General features: G+C 39.0%; 1 protein-coding gene across 4 annotated transcripts in view; it reads left to right on the forward strand.

Annotated features, from left to right (window-relative positions):
- The window catches only part of ZFYVE9 (zinc finger FYVE-type containing 9), a 237,405-nt gene that overhangs the window by 199,777 nt on the left and 21,195 nt on the right, over positions 1-16,433 (forward strand). For all 4 annotated transcript variants that reach the window (XM_036892966.2, XM_036892968.2, XM_057500210.1 and 1 more), the window contains one exon: positions 12,424-12,528. In XM_036892966.2, the coding sequence (XP_036748861.2) occupies positions 12,424-12,528 (105 nt within the window). The remainder of the gene's footprint in view (positions 1-12,423; positions 12,529-16,433) is intronic.

Genomic DNA, 16,433 nt, shown 5'->3' on the forward strand with positions numbered 1-16,433 from the left:
GGCTCATGTCACTGAGCATAATACCCTCTAGATACATCCATGTTGTTGCAAATGGTGGGATTTGTTTTCTTCTTATGGCTGAATAATACTCCATTGTGTATATGTACCACATCTTCTTTATCCATTCATCTACTGATGGACACTTAGGTTGCTTCCATTTCTTGGCTATTGTAAATAGTGCTGCAATAAACAAAGGGGTGCATCTGTCTAAATTAATCTGTGTATTAATTTTGTTTCCTGTAACTTTGCTGATTTCAGGTATTAGAGCTAGTAGTATTGGAGTAGATTCTTTAGGGTTTTTTATGTGCAATATCATGTAATCTGCAAACAAAGACAGTTTAACTTCTTCGTTGCCAGTCTGTATGTCTTTTTTTCAAATTAATTTTTTATTTTTGGGTATAATTTATCTACTGTTACATGAGAAAAATTATGTTTACTAGACTCCGCCCATCACCAAGTCCCCCCCAACAAAACCCATTACAGTCACTGTCCATCAGCATAGTAAGATACTGTAGAGTCATTACTTGTCTTCTCTGTGTTTCACAGCCCTCCCCATGACCCCAGACACATTATTCATGCTATACATGCTATCCGTAATGCCCGTTTCTTTCACCCCCTCTTGTCCCTCCCTTCCCACCCATCCTCCCCAGTCCCTTTCCGTTCGATAATGGTTAGTCCATTCTTGGGTTCTGTGTTTTTGCTGTTGTTTTGTTCCTTCAGTTTTTTCTTTGTTCTTATACTCCACATATGAGGGAAATCATTTGGTACTTGTCTTTCTCCACCTGGCTTATTTCACTGAGCATAATACCCTCTAGCTCCATCCATGTTGTTGCAAATGGTAGGATTTGTTTTCTTCTTATGGCTGACTAATACTCCATTGTGTATATGTACCACATCTTCTTTATCCATTCATCTACTGATGGACACTTAGGTTGCTTCCATTTCTTGGCTATTGTAAATAGTACTCCGATAAATGTAGGGGTGCATCTGTCTTTTCAAACTGGGCTGTTGCATTTTTAGGGTAAATTCCTAGAAGTGGAATTCCTGAATCAAATGGTATTTCTATTTTGAACTTTTTGAGGAATCTCCATACTGCTTTCCACAGTGGTTGAACTAGTTTACATTCACCCTAGCAGTGTAGGAGGGTTCCCGTTTCTCCACAACTTCACCAACATTTGTTGTTTTTTGTCTTTTGGATGGTGGCGATCCTTACTCGTGTGAGGTGATATCTCATTGTGGTTTTAATTTGCATTTCTCTGATGACTACTGATGTGGAGAATCTTTTCATATGTCTGTTGGCCATCTGAATTTCTTCTTTGAAGAAGTGTCTGTTCAGCTCCTCTGCCCATTTTTTAATTGGATTATTTGGTTTTTGTTTGTTGAGGTGTGTGAGCTCTTTATATATTTTGGATGGCAACCCTTTATCGAATCTGTCAACTATGAATGTATTCTCCCATACTGTAGGATGCTTTTTTGTTCTATTGATGATGGTGTCCTTTGCTGTACAGAAACTTTTTGGCTTGATATAGTCCCACTTGTTCATTTTTGCTTTTGTTTCCTTTGCCCAGGAACATATGTTCATGAAGAAGTCGCTCATGTTTATGTCCAAAAGATTTTTGCCTATGCTTTTTTCCAAGAGTTTTATGGTTTCATGACTTACATTCAGGTCTTTCATCCATTTCATATTTACTTTTGTATATGGGGTTAGATAATGATCCAGTTTCATTCTCTTACATGTAGCTGTCCAGTTTTGCCAACACCAACTGTTGAAGAGGCTGTCCTTTCCCCATTGTATGTCCATGGCTCCTTTATCATATAGTAATTAACCATATATTTTTGGGTTAATATCTGGACTCTCTACTCTGTTCCACTGGTCTGTGGGTCTTGTGCCAGTACCAAATTGTCTTGATTACTGTGGCTTTGTAGTAGAGCTTGAAGTTGGGGAGTGGGATCGCCCCACTTTATTCTTCCTTCTCAGGATTACTCTGGCTATTCAGGGTCTTTGGTGGTTCCATATGAATTTTTGAACTATTTGCTGCAGTTCGTTGAAGAATGCTGTTGGTAATTTGATGGGCATTGCATTGAATCTGTAGATTGCTTTAGGCAGGATGGCGATTTTGACTCTATTAATTCTTCCTAGCCAAGAGCATGGGATGAGTTTCCATATGTTGGTGTCCTCTTTAATTTCTCTTAAGAGTGTCTAGTAGTTTTCAGAGTATAGGTCTTTCACTTACTTGGTTAGGTTTATTCCTAGGTGTTTTATTTTTTTTGATGCAGTTGTGAATGGAATTGTTTTCCTGATTTCTGTTTCTCTTAATTCATTGTTAGTGTATAAGAAAGCCACGGATTTCTATGTATTAATTTTGTATCCTGCAACTTTTCTGAATTCCAATATTAGTTCTAGTAGTTTTGGAGTGGAGTCTTTAGGGTTTTTTATGTACAAGATCATGTCATTTGCAAATAGTGACAGTTTGACTTCCTCTTTACCAATCTGGATGCCTTGTATTTCTTTGTTTTGCCTGATTGCCATGGCTGGACCTCCAGTACTATATTGAATAACAGTGGGGAGAATGGGCATCCCTGTCTCATTCCCGATCTTAGGGGAAAAGCTTTCAGCTTCTGGCTGTTCAGTGTGATGTTGTCTGTGGGTTTGGCCTTTAATATGTTGAGGTACTTGCCCTGTATAGCCATTTTGTTGAGAGCTTTTATCATGAATGGATGTTGAATTTTGCCAAATGCTTTTTCAGCATCTATGGAAATAAATGATCGTGTGGTTTTGTCCTTCTTTTTGTTCTTGTGGTGGATGATGTTGATGGATTTTCGAATGTTATACCATCATTGGATCCCTGAGATGAATCCCACTTGATCATGGTGTATGATCCTCTTGATGTATTTTTGAATTCGATTTGCTAATGTTTTGTTGAGTATTTTTGCATCTATGTTCATCAGGGATATTGGTCTGTAATTTTCTTTTTGGTGTGATCTTTGCCCGGTTTTGGTATTAGAGTGATGCTGACTTCATAGAATGAATTTGGAAGTATTCCCTTCTCTTCTATTTTTAGAAAAACTTTAAGGAGAATGGGTATTATGTCTTCTCTATATGTCTCACAAAATTCAGCAGTGAATCCATCTGGACCAAGGGTTTTTCCTTGGGTAGTTTTTTGATTACTGCTTCAATTTCGTTCCTGGTAATTGGTCTGTTTAGATTTTCTGTTTCTTCCTTGGTCAGTCTTGGAAGGTTGTATTTTTCTAGGAAGTTGTCCATTTCTTCTAGGTGTTCCAGCTTGTTAGCGTATAGATTTCTATAGTATTCTCTAATAATTTTTTGTATTTCTGTGGGTCTGTCGTGATTTTTCCTTTCTCATTTCTGATTCTGTTGATGTGTGTAGATTCTCTTTTTCTCTTAATAAGTTTGGCTAGGGGCTTATCTATTTTGTTTATTTTTTCAAAGAACCAGCCCTTGGTTTCATTAATTTTTTCTATTGTTTTATTCTTCTCAATTTCATTTATTTCTTCTCTGATCTTTATTATATCCCTCCTTCTGCTGACTTTGGGCTTCATTTGTTCTTCTTTTTCCAGTTTCAATAATTGTGACTTTATACTATTCATTTGAGAGTGTTCTTCCTTCTTTAGATAGGCCAGATTGCTATATACTTTCCTCTTAGAACTGCTTTTGCTGCATCCCACAGAAGTTGGTGCTTTATGCTGTTGGTGTCATTTGTCTCCATATATTGCTTCATCTCTGTTTTAATTTGGTCATTGATCCATTGATTTTTAGGAGCATGTTGTTAAGCCGCCATGTGTTTGTGAGCCTTTTTGTTTTCTTTGTACAATTAATTTCTAGTTTTATGCCTTTGTGGTCTGAGAAGTTGGTTGGTAGAATTTCAATCTTTTTGAATTTACTGAGGCTCTTTTTGTGGCCTAGTATGTGGTCTATTCTGGAGAATGTTCCATGTGCACTTGAGAAGAATGTGCATCCTGCTGCTTTTGGGTGTAGAGTTCTGTTGATGTCTGTTAAGTCCATCTGTTCTAGTGTGTTGTTCAGTGCCTCTGTGTCCTTATTTTCTTTCTGGTGGATCTGTCCTTTGGAGTGAGTGGTGTGTTGAAGTCTCCTAGAGCGAATGCATTGCATTCTATTTCCTCCTTTAATTCTGTTAGTATTTGTTTCACATATGTTGGTGCTCCCGTATTGGGTGCATATATATTTATAATGGTTATATCCTCTTGTTGGACTGACCCCTTTATCACTATGTAACGTCCTTCTTTATCTCTTGTTACTTTCTTTGTTTTTAAATCTATTTTGTCTGATACCAGTACTGCTACACCTGCTTTTTTCTCCTTGTTGTTTGCATGAAGTATCTTTTTCCATCCCTTGACTTTTAGTCTGTGTTTGTCTTTGGGTTTGAGGTGAGTCTCTTGTAACCAGCATATAGATGGGTCTTGCTTTTTTATCCATTCTGTTACTCTGTGTCTTTTGATTGGTGCATTCAGTCCATTTACATTTAGGGTGATTATTGAAAGACATGTACTTATTGCCATTGCAGGCTTTAGATTTGTGGTTACCAAAGGTTCAAGGTTAGCTTCTTTACTATCTGTCTAACTTAACTCACTTATTAAGCTATTATAAGCACAGTCTGATGATTCTTTATTTCTCTCCCTTCTTATTCCTCCTCCTCCATTCTTTATATGTTGGGTGTTTTATTCTGTGCTGTTTTGTGTTTTCTTTGACTCCTTTTGTGAGTAGTTGATTGATTTATTTTTTTTTGCCTTTAGTTAGTATTTGGTCTGCTTCCTTTGCTGTGATTTTATTTTCTCTGGCGACATCTATTTAGCCTTAGGAGTGCTTCCATCTAGAGTAGTCCCTCTAAAATACCCTGTAGAGGTGGTTTGTGGGAGGCAAATTCCCTCAACTTTTGCTTGTCTGGGAATTGTTTAATCCCTCCGTCATATTTAAGTGACCATCGTGCTGGATACAGTATTGTTGGTTCAAGGCTCTTCTGTTTCTTTGCATTAAATATATCATGCCATTCCCTTCTGGCCTGTAAGGTTTCTGTGGAGAAGTCTGATGATAGCCTGATGGGTTTTTCTTTGTAGGTGACCTTTTTTCTCTCTCTAGCTGCCTTTAATACTCTGTCCTTGTCTTTGATCTCTGCCATTTTAATTATTATATGTCTTGGTGTTGTCCTTCTTGGGTCCCTTGTGTTGGGAGTTCTGTGGGCCTCCGTGGTCTGAGAGACTACTTCCTCTCCCAGTTTGGGGAAGTTTTCAGCAATTATGTCTTCAAAGACACTTTCCATCCCTTTTTCTCTCTTTTCTTCTTCTTGTACCCCTATGATGCGAATATTGTTCCATTTGGATTGGTCACACAGTTCTCTTAATATTCTTTAATTCCTAGAGATACTTTTATCTCTCTCTCTCCATCAGCTTCTCTGCATTCCTGTTCTCTGATTTCAATTCTATTAACGGCTTCTTGCACCTCATCCAATCTGCTCTTAAGTCCTTCCAGAGATTGTTTTATTTCTGTATTCTCCCTCTGTACTTGCTCCTTTAGCTCTTGTATATTTCTCTGCAGATCCATCAGCATGGTTATGTCCTTTATTTTGAATTCTTTTTGGGGGATATTGGTGAAGTCTGTCTCCCCAGGCCCTCTCTCAGGGGTTGTCTGGGTAATTTTCGACTAGATCAAATTCTTCTGCCTTTTCATGGTGATAGAGGCAGCTGTAGGCAGGTAGCATGTGTGTCAATTGGGAGAACAAAGTCCATTCCTGCTTGCTGGTTTTCTTGCCTTTCTCTGCTGCCTGTGTTGGTTACCCACACTTCTGGAGCAGCCTCTGGGTTAATCCCCTAAGCTGCTGTGGTGGGGTCTCCGTCCAGGGCAGATTCCTGAGGGGAGTGGCAGGCATGCCGAGTGTGCTCTCCTGGGAAAGTGGTGACTCCACCGGGCAGCTGTGTGCTGGCTGTGGCCTTTGGGTCTGGCTCAGGTGGCTGTGCGTTGGGCTGAGATTCTGGGCGGCTGCTGGGTTCGTTGCTACTCCTGGGCCGCTCCTCCACCACCGCCACTGGCTCCCATGGGCTGCTCCCAGGCTCCTCTGGTGCCGCCACCACTGGTGTGCGTGGACCCCTCCCAGGCCGCTCAGTCGCTGCCATCGCAGGCTCGCGCGGGCCGCTCTCGGGCCCCTCTGGCGCTGCTGCTGCCGGCATGTGCATGTCACTCAGCCACTGCCGCTGCAGGTTCACACAGGCCTCACCTGGACCCCTCTGGCGCTGCAACCGCCAGTGCATGCGGCCACTCTCCCGCGACTGGGCCAGTGTGTTGGGGTCCGCGCCAGTTGGGGGAATGACTGGCAGGCTGCTTATCGCTGTGAGGGGCTTCAGAGCTGCACTGCCTCCAGGGGGTTAGGTCGCCTAGAGTTTCCTGGGATTCTCAGGTGCTAGGCTGAGTGTGCCGGGTTGACTTTGTCTAGCTGTGAGGTCCCTGTACCTTTAAGACTTGCAAAAAGCACTCACTTTTCTTTTGTCCCAGGGGCACTGGTTGCGGGGACCCGCTTGCAGGTTTTTTCTTTTCCATTTCTCTGATATCCAGCACACCATGCACTGTGTGTCTGCACTCCCGGTCCGGACTACCAGAGCTGGTTGTTTAGCAGTCCTGGGCCTTTACTCCCTCCCCACTTCAACTCCTTTCTTCCTACCAGGGGGCTGGGGTAGGGGGTTGCTCGGTTCCCACCAGGCCACAGTTTGTATCTTACCCCCTTCCTATGATGCTGAGTTCTCACAGATGTAGACGTAGCCTGGCTGTTGTACTGTATCCACTGGTGTCTCTTTTAGGAATAGTTGTATTTGTTGTATTTTCAAAAGTATATATGTTTTTGCAAAGAGATTTCTGCTGAACTACTCATGCCGCCATCTTGGCTCGTCTACCCCTGTATGCCTTTTATTTCTTTGTGTTGTCTGATTGCCATGGCTTGGACCTCCACTGCTATGTTGAATTTAAAAGTCAGGAGAGTTGGCATCCTTGTCTTGTTCCCAATCTTAAAGGAAAAGCTTTCAGCTTCTTGCTGTTAAGAGTAATATTGGCTGTGGGTTTGTGATATATGACCTTTATTATGTTGAGGTACTTGCCCTCTCTATCCATTTTGTTGAGAGTTTTTATCATGAATGGATGTTGAATTTTGTTGAATGCTTTTTCAGCATCTATGGAGATGATCATGTAGTTTTTGTCCTTTTTGTTTATGTGGTGGATGATGTTGATGGATCTTGGAATGTCATACCATCCTTGTATCCCTGGAATAAATCCTACTTGATGATGATGGATGATTTTTTTGATGTATTTTTGAATTTGGTTTGCTAATATTTTGTTGAGTATTTTTGCATCTATGTTCATCAGGGATATTCATCCATAATTTGCCTTTTTTTAGTATATTTCCCTGGTTTCAGTATTAGAGTGATGTTGGCCTTGTAGAATGAGTTTGGGAGTATTCTCTCCTCTTCTACTTTTCGGATAGCTTTAAGGAGGATGGGTATTACATCTTCACTAAATGTTTGATAAAATTCAACAGTGAAACCATCTGGTCCAGCAGTTTTTTTCTTAGGTAGTCTTTTGACTACCTATTCAATTTCCTTGCTGTTAATTGGTCTATTCAGATTTTCTGTTTCTTTCTGGGTCAGCCTTGGAAGTTGTATTTTTCTAGAAAGTTGTCCATTTCTTCTAGGTTATCCAGTTGGTTTGCATATCATTTTTCATACTATACTCTCATAATTCTTTTTATTTCTGTGGTGTCCATAGTGATTTTTCCTTTATCATTTCTGATTCTGTTTACGTGTGTAGACTTTTTTCTTGATAAGTCTGGCTAGGGGTTTATCTATTTTGTTTATTTTCTCAAAGAATGAGTTCCTGCTTTCATTGATTCTTCTATTTTACTCTTCTTAATTATATTTATTTCTGCTCTAATCTTTATTATGTCCCTCCTTCTTGTGACTTTGAGCCTCATTTTTTCTTTTTCCACTTTGGTTAATTGTTAGTTTAGACTTGGGATTGTTCTTCTTTGCTGAAGTAGGCCTGTATTGCAATCTACTTCCCTCTTAGCACAGCCTTTGCTGCGTCTCACCGATTTTGTGGTGTTGAATTATTGCAGTCATTTGTCTCCATGTATTGCTTGATCTCTGTTTTTATTTGGTCATTGTTCCATTGATTATTTAGGACCATGTTATTAAGCCTCCATGTTTATGGGCTTTTTCATTTTCTTTGTGTAATTTATTTCTAGTTTCATACCTTTATGATCTGAGAAGCTTGTTAGTACACTTTCAATCTTTTTCAATTTACTGAAGCAATTTTTGTGGCCTAGTGTCCGATCTATTCTTAAAAATGTTCCATGTGCACTTGAGAAGAATGTGTATCCTGTTGCTTTTGGATGGAGTATTCTGTAGATGTCCGTTAGTTCCATCTGTTCTAATACGTTGTTCAGTGCCTGTGTCTCCTTACTTATTTTCTGTCTGGTTGATCTGTCCTTTGGAGTGAGTGGTGTGTTGAAGCCTCCTAAAATCAATGCATTGCATTCTATTTCATCGTTTAATTCTGTTAGTATTTGTTTCCCATATGTAGGTGATCCTGTGTTGATTTCATAGATTTTATAATAGCTGACCCCTTTATCATTATGTAATGTCCTTCTTTGTGTCTTGTTAGTTTCTTTGTTTTGAAGTCTATTTTGTCTGATACAAGTACTACAACTCCTGCTTTTTTCTCCCTATTGGTTGCATGAAATATCTTTTTCTATCCCTTTACTTTCATTCTGTGTATGCCTTTGGGTTTGAAGTGAGTCTCTTGTAGGCCGCATATAGATGGGTCTTGTTTTTTCATCCATTCAGTGGCTCTTTGTCTTTTGATTCAAGCATTTAGTCCATTTACATTTAGGGTGATTATCGATAGGTATGAACTTATTGCTATTGCAGGCTTTAGATTCGTGATTATCAAAGGTTCAAGGGTAATTCCCTAACTATCTAACAGTCTAATGTAACTCACTTTGGTATGCTATTACAAACACAACCTAAAGGTTCTTCTATTTTTCCTCCTTTTTTTTTCTTCCTCCATTCTTTATATATTAGGTATCATATTCTTTACTCTGTCTATCCCTTGATTGACTTTGGGGGTAGTTGATTTGATTTTGTATCTGCTTAGTAATTAATTGTTCTACTTTCTTTACTGTGATTTTATTTCCCCTGGTGACAACTATTGAGCCTTAGGAATACTTTCACTTATAGCAGTCCCTACAAAGTGCACTGTAGAGGTGGTTTGTGGAGGCAAATTTTCTCAGGTTTTGCTTATCTGGAAATTGTTTATTCACTCCTTCAAATTTAAATGACAAACTTGCAGGGTAGAGTATTCTTGGATCGAGGCCCTTCTGTTTCATTGCATTAAATATATCATGCCACTCCCTTCTGGCCTGTAGGGTTTCTGCTGAGAAGCCTGATGATAGCGTGATGGGTTTTCCTTTGCATGTGATCTTTTTTCTCTCTCTGGCTGCTTTTAATAGTCTGTCCTTATCCTTGATCTTTGCCATTTTAACTACTAAATGTCTTGGTGTTGTTTTCCTTTGGTCCCTTGTGTTGGGAGATCTGTGCACCTCCATTGCCTGAGATAATATCTCCTTCCCCAGATTGGGGAAGTTTTCAACAATTACCTCCCCAAAGACGCTTTCTATCCCTTTCTCTCTTCTTCTTCTGGTACCCCTATAATGCGAATATTGTTCCGTTTGGATTGTTAACACAGTTCTCTCAATATTCTTTCATTCTTAGAGATGCTTTTTTTCTCTGTGCCTCAGCTTTGCATTCCTCTTCCCTAATTTCTATTTCATTTACCATCTCTTCTACTGCTTCTAATCTGCTTTTAAATCCCTCCATGTATGTTTCATTTCAGATATGGAATTTCTTAATGACTGAATCTCCATCCTAAATTCATCCCTGAGTTCTTGAATATTTTTCTGTACCTCCATAGGCATGTTTATGATTTTGTTTTGAATTCTCTTTCAGGAAGATTGGTGAGTTCGATTTCATTTTGCCCTCTTCCTGGTGTTTGCAAGATTTTTGTATGAGCTAGGTTCCTTTGACATTTCATTTTGGTGTGTGGCTCCCTCCAGTGCCCAGAAACTCTAGCCTCTTGAGCTGCTCAGCCCCTGGTGTGATGCCTGGTGTTGCAGGGGAGCGGCGCTGGTGCGTAGTGGGGAGAAAGAAACTGTTTCCTGCTTCCTGGCTGCAGTGCCTGTCTCCACTGTCAGAACATGTGGGCCGAGCACACAAGTGTAAGCATGTGTGTTTTGCGTCCGTAGCTGCCATAGGCAGGGCCTCCCTCTGGCTGGCCTGATGCCAGGGCAGGAACTGCCGGTTTGCGAGCTGGTGCTGGCAGGCCAGGAGGAAGGCGCAGCAGGCTGTGTATCACAGTGGGGGGCCTCAAAGCTGAGTAGCCAGCCAGAGGGATGGAGCACCTGAAGATCCTTAAAGTTCCCAACCTTCTGGGCAGAGCACATCCAGACAACTGTATCTACCGATCCTTTTTCCCGTGCAGCATTCTCTGTGCAAACCCCACCCATTCAGCAGCCCTCTTGCTGTTAGAAAGCCTCTCAGACTTCCCACCTTTCCTTTGTCCCAGAGCAGCTGAATGTGGATCCCTGTCCTCCACAAATGGCTGGATTCTCAGTCTGTCCAAGTATTTTGCCTGTCTTAGCTTTCCTACCCCACTAATCTCCAGAGCACCATGTAATGTAGGTTTGTGCTCCCAAAGCAGATCTCCAGGGCTGGATGTTCAGCAGTCCTAGGCTTCCACCCCCTCCCTGCTCCATTTCTCTTCCTCCTGCCAGTGAGCTGGGGTGTGGGAAGGGCTTGGGTTCCACCGGATCAAGGCTTTGGTACATTACCCTGTTTCATGAGGTCTGCTCTGTTCTCCAGGTGTATGCGGTCTGGTACAGCCTTCTTTCCTGTTGCTCTTTCAAGATTAGTTGTATTAATTATATTTTCGCATTATATGTGGTTTTAGAAGGAGGTCTCTCTCTCACCTCTCATGCTGCCATCTTGAATCCAATACCTATGTCTTTTTGAATCTGGCATCTTTTTTCCTTTGGATAAATCTTCCTTCATTCTTAAGTTATATCCAAGCCTGAATGTGAGTGAAGAGAAAAAGAGAAGCATACTCACTGGTCTTAGTTTGGATTCATGGTCAATACCATTAAGGAAGCTCTCAGATCTATGTGACAGTCTTTCCTGGTCCATGACACATTCCTGCTCACCTAGATGACTGTTTGTACCTTACTCTTCTCAAATTCCCACTGCCTGTCTTTTACTCGTTTTCTGCTGATGGCCCAGCCCCATTTTCCTGAGCACATAAAAGTAATCAGAAGACAATTTCCATATTGCCTTCCTGTAGCTTCCTGAATCTATATATTTTCTTCTCTTGGCTTCTAGGATCCCCTTCTTTCTCAGGTCTTCTCCTGGCCTTCTTACTTGCAGCCTTCTCCTTCCCATCATATTTTTCATCTCAATAAATTTCAGTTCTGGTCTTGTCATTGCCCATTCCATACAATTCATAGTCATCTTTGACTGTTATCTTTTTTTCACATTCCACACCCAGTCCATTGGCAAATATTGTCATTTTTTCTCTTCAAAATATATCAAGAATCTGACTTGTCATCACCTTTTGAACTGTTATCTTGGTCCAAATTATCATTGTCTCTTTCCTGGATTATTATGTTTATCAGATCTCTTTCCTTCTGTCCTTGCTCCCTTGCCATGTATTCTTTAGGGAGAATCCAGAGAGATCTGGTAAAATAGTCAAAATCCTTCTCAGTGTAAAAACCAAGGTCCTTATGGTAGCCTATAAGACCCTGTGAAATCTAGCCATATGCTATTACTTTGCCCTGGACTCTTTCTGCTCTTTCTCACTGCTTCAGCTACACTGGATGTGGCGTGTGTATGTGTATATGCTTTATCCTACAAATATTCATTGAGTGCCTAGGGTGTTCCAGGCATTTGGAATATAACAAAAACAAAACAAGTAAGAGTCACTACCCTCTTGGAGTTTACCTTTGAGGGAGAAGACAGTTAACATATATAGAAAATGTTAAGTGGTGATGAAATAGAGTAAACATTCAAATATTTGTTTAATACTAATATATTTATATATATAATATATATAAAGGTATATGAAACTGGTCTGAACTCCTTATGAGAGTTTACAGTCTAATTGGACAGCTACAGTATATTTATTGTATTTGATTTTCAGTAAAGCTTATATGTGGGGCTTTCATTATACATTTCCTTATTTACATAAGTGACATCTTTTAGTTTTGACATTCTTTCCATTTGTGCTAATTTTATTACAATAAATCAGATCCTGCCATTGATGAATTCTTTATTCCACTTCAATCTGCTTTTGCCTAGGACTTCAGAAATTACCAATATACATTGCCAGTAGTTCAAGGTTTGGTAGTTGATATGGAAGTGCAGAAAACCAGCATCAAAATTCCCAGCAACAGATACAATGAGGTAAGATTTACCAAGAAGGCATATTTTTCATAGTTTAATATATAAATGCAGATGAAAAATACATGATTACATATAAGTTTATTTTTTAATTATTCATATCATTTTATAATATTATATGACTTAGATCAACAATGGGGAATTTCATAACAAGCAAGATATTACATTCATGATTTATTTAGTCATTGGTTGTAATTTTGACCTTCTGATACTATGATGATCAGTGGTGGATTTGTATTTTGATAAAGGTATACAGTTAACTTTATAATATTACTAACAGGATTTTTTCATTTTTTTTATCTTACTGTAAATATATATTACTTTGACTTAATATTTAAGCATAGCTCACTTTACATTCCCAAATGACATTTAAGTAGGATTCTAAGAACAAATGATTGCATTTTGAATTAAGCTATATTGTATACCTAAAGTCAAACTGTACATGATATACACATATTAACAGAATTATGTAAACAGTGCGCATTGCCTAGTTTCCATGTGAAGTCTTTCTTGAATTCAAAAATTTCTTAAAATCAGTTTTAAAATGTCCATTAGTCATCATTGGGATTTAAAAGAGAAATTTTATTTTCACTTCATTTGATATAATAATGGTTAAAATTTATTGTTTATGAGGTAGGATGGTAACTCCCAAATTACTTCTTCCACTATTTCTTGGTATAAAATAATTTCTTCCTTGCCTCTCTTCCTTTCCTTTCTTCCTCTTTTTGTCTCTTCATTCAGCCATTTATTCATTTATTCATTTGTACATTCAATGATCATTTTGTACTTGAAGTTAGAATCACAGAAACGTCTTACTGGACTTACAAACCCAGGGCTCAGCATTATTATGAGAATGACCTATGTGAGAACAGCTTTTACCATGCTTTCCATGCAGTGGCTTTTTTCCAGACAGTAGAAAATATAGTTAGTATGTGTGTTTATTTTTTCTGGGATACTATTAGCAGTTTTTTAGTTGTTAGATAGCCCTATATCAAACAGTAACAGACTAGCCGAGGTAAAGTCAAATCCTCAAAGTAAACTATTTTTGTGTCATTTGTGCTCTGAGTAGTCTTAAGTGAGACTATGCCTTGAATATTTATTTCTCAAATTTGGAATTTCATAATCTGTTTCATAAATATTTATTAAATATGTTCTATGATATGAAATACAAAGATGAGTAAGAACATGTTTGCCTTCTGGAATCTTAGTGTCCAGAAGTAAGATGATCAGATGTCATCCCCATGCAGATAAATATACATTGCTATCCTTGGTGTTTGCAAGATAGGGCCTCACGTTTGAAACTGGATCTGTTTGTACAAGAGTATCCATAAAAGCTGTCAGGGCCCCTCCATAGTTATTTCACGTCTGACTGAAAACATTCATGGCAACAGCTGCCTTTTGTCTTTATCTGAATTCTGCCTCCTCTATTGCATGAAGGTTCAGAAATCTTTGTTCAAAATGAGTAACTATATTTCTTTCATTAATTATATTTCATTTTCAGTAAAGCTTGTAAATATGTATCACTTATTTTTCTTAACTGATTTAGCAGATTGGCTTTCCTTCTAATTCAATTCTTATTTCAACTTATATTTTGTTTATTTCAACTCAGTTTCTTATGTTTTATACATTATTTCATTTAATCACACAATATTCCATGTTTCCTCTCTTCATTTTTCTTTGTTTATACCCATAATCTGTCTTATCATTTTCTAAACTATGTTCTCTTTTGCTCTATAGCCTTTGCACAGGCTATTTCTTTATTGATGCACACTTCCTCTATTCTTTTAACTGTCACTCATTCTTTAGGTGTCAGCTTATATGGCATTTTTCTCAGATAAGCTTTCATTTAAATCCTACCTGGGGTAACTTTACCTGTTTTAGGCATCTGTAGAATCCTACACACTCCATATGTAATAAGCACTGTGTTTGCAATTTCTTGTTCAGTGCCTATTTTCTCTTTTTATTCTGTCAGGGACTGTGTCTTATTTACCACTGTATCATTAGCAAACTACGTAATGTTGAGTAAATTGCACAAGAAATATCTATTGAATGAAAACATGAAACAGAACTAATATAGATAAAACAATATGACAACAAGTACTGAAACTTATTGCAAGTTTACTAAAAGTTCAGAGAAGGGAGAGCTCTGATAAATGGAGGAGTCAGGAATGTTCATTTTCCTGTTGATCCTGAATCCCTAACAGCCAGAGCAGCATGTTCCATGCAGGAGATGTTTGCAAATGTTCATTGTAAATATAAATGTCATGTAAATGCAAGTGAATGAAGGATTTGAAATGGGCAGTGAATGATGTTTAAACACTAGAAAGAGAAGGGTGGAAAATAACAAGTGAACAGGTAGATAGATACCAGCCCAAACAAATGCAGGAAAGCACTAAGAATGAGTATGTCTTGTGGGGAGGGTGGAAGGCAACAGCCTACATGGTGGAGAAAAGGCCTTTTAAAGCAGACTGGGAGGTACAGTTGTACCAAAGAGACTGCTGGATTTTCAGAGGCCTTCAAAAACCACACAAGAGAATCTAGACTTTAATATGATAGTTTGTAAAGGGGTTTTACAGGTTCTAAAGCTGAAAGGTGACTTAATGAAAGGAGGGTTTTAGGAAACTGAGTTTTGGCCTATGTAAAATGTAGAGACAGGGGGCCACAAAGGAAAGACTTTAAGCTTAGGAGCTAGAAGACAGTACTTCTGACAGGTGGAAAACTTAATAAATGAAGTAATCTTTGTACATAAATTTTCTAATCTCCTTCATCAAGGCCATTCAAGATCTCTTTTGGCTTAGGTAATCCTACTTAAGTGCTAATAATGAGATTATTTTGAGCATTGCGATAAAAATTTCCTGAGGGATTATTATGTGCCAGGTGCTATTCTCAGCATATACATATCTTTGCATTAACTCTATGAAATGGCTATGGTAAGTACCTTTTTGCAGATGAGGAAATTAAGGCACAGAGCTAGCAAATGGTAGAGCTAGAATCGAACCCAGGCATTCTGATTCCAGTGTCCCCACTCTTAACCACTATACTAACGTTTGTAAGTAAAGCAAATAGATTCATCAACACAGAGAACAAACTAGTGGTTGCCATGGTGGGGAGGGGACGATGGGGAATAAGTGAAATAAGTGAAAAGGATAAAGAAAGACAAACTTCTAATTATAAAATAAGTAAGTCATGGGGATGAAAAGTACAGCATAGGGAATATCGTCAATAAAAGCATAATATTTTTGGTGATAGTTGATAATCACCCTTATCCTCGTGGACGTTTTGCAATGTATATAATGAATCACTGTGTTGTACACCAATATAATCATGAAAACAATATAATATTGTATGTTGTAACTCTAGGGGTAAGGGAGTTCCTCTCCTGGGACAAGTGCCCTATGAATCCAGTAAAACCGAAGGAAGACAAGGGGGGAGGGACAGCTTGGGAGAAAGAGATTTTATTGCTCATAGCTTGCTCAAGTTCACTAGCCAGGCCCAGCTCTGTCTGTCCTCTCTGACAGCAGCACATGCGCTCTACCCCCTGCCCAGCCCTTCCTGCAGGAACTCCATGGGCAGGGCTGTGGTGACTGACTGGCACCAGACCAATTAGGTACCAGGAACGGAAGGGAGGAAGAGAATGGACATTTTCTCTCCACCCCTTGCCCCAGATCAACTGGAGGCTCTGCTGTGGTAAACACATTTGTATATAAATGGACTAAGGCCAGGTGGGAAATTCTGGAAACTCTGAGTGAAAACTTCCATTTACCCCACATATGTCCATTACAGTTCAAAAAAAAACCTGATTTTTATAGATATCAGTTTTAAAATTACCAATCTGGTTGCAGGGCTGTTTATAGTGTCTTTATAGATGTAGTCAAATTTAAATGGCATCATTAAGGTGAGCCCTAATC

The sequence above is a fragment of the Manis pentadactyla genome, chromosome 4 (genome assembly GCF_030020395.1).
Source record: "Manis pentadactyla isolate mManPen7 chromosome 4, mManPen7.hap1, whole genome shotgun sequence".
In the NCBI taxonomy this organism is placed as follows: Eukaryota; Metazoa; Chordata; class Mammalia; order Pholidota; family Manidae; genus Manis; species Manis pentadactyla.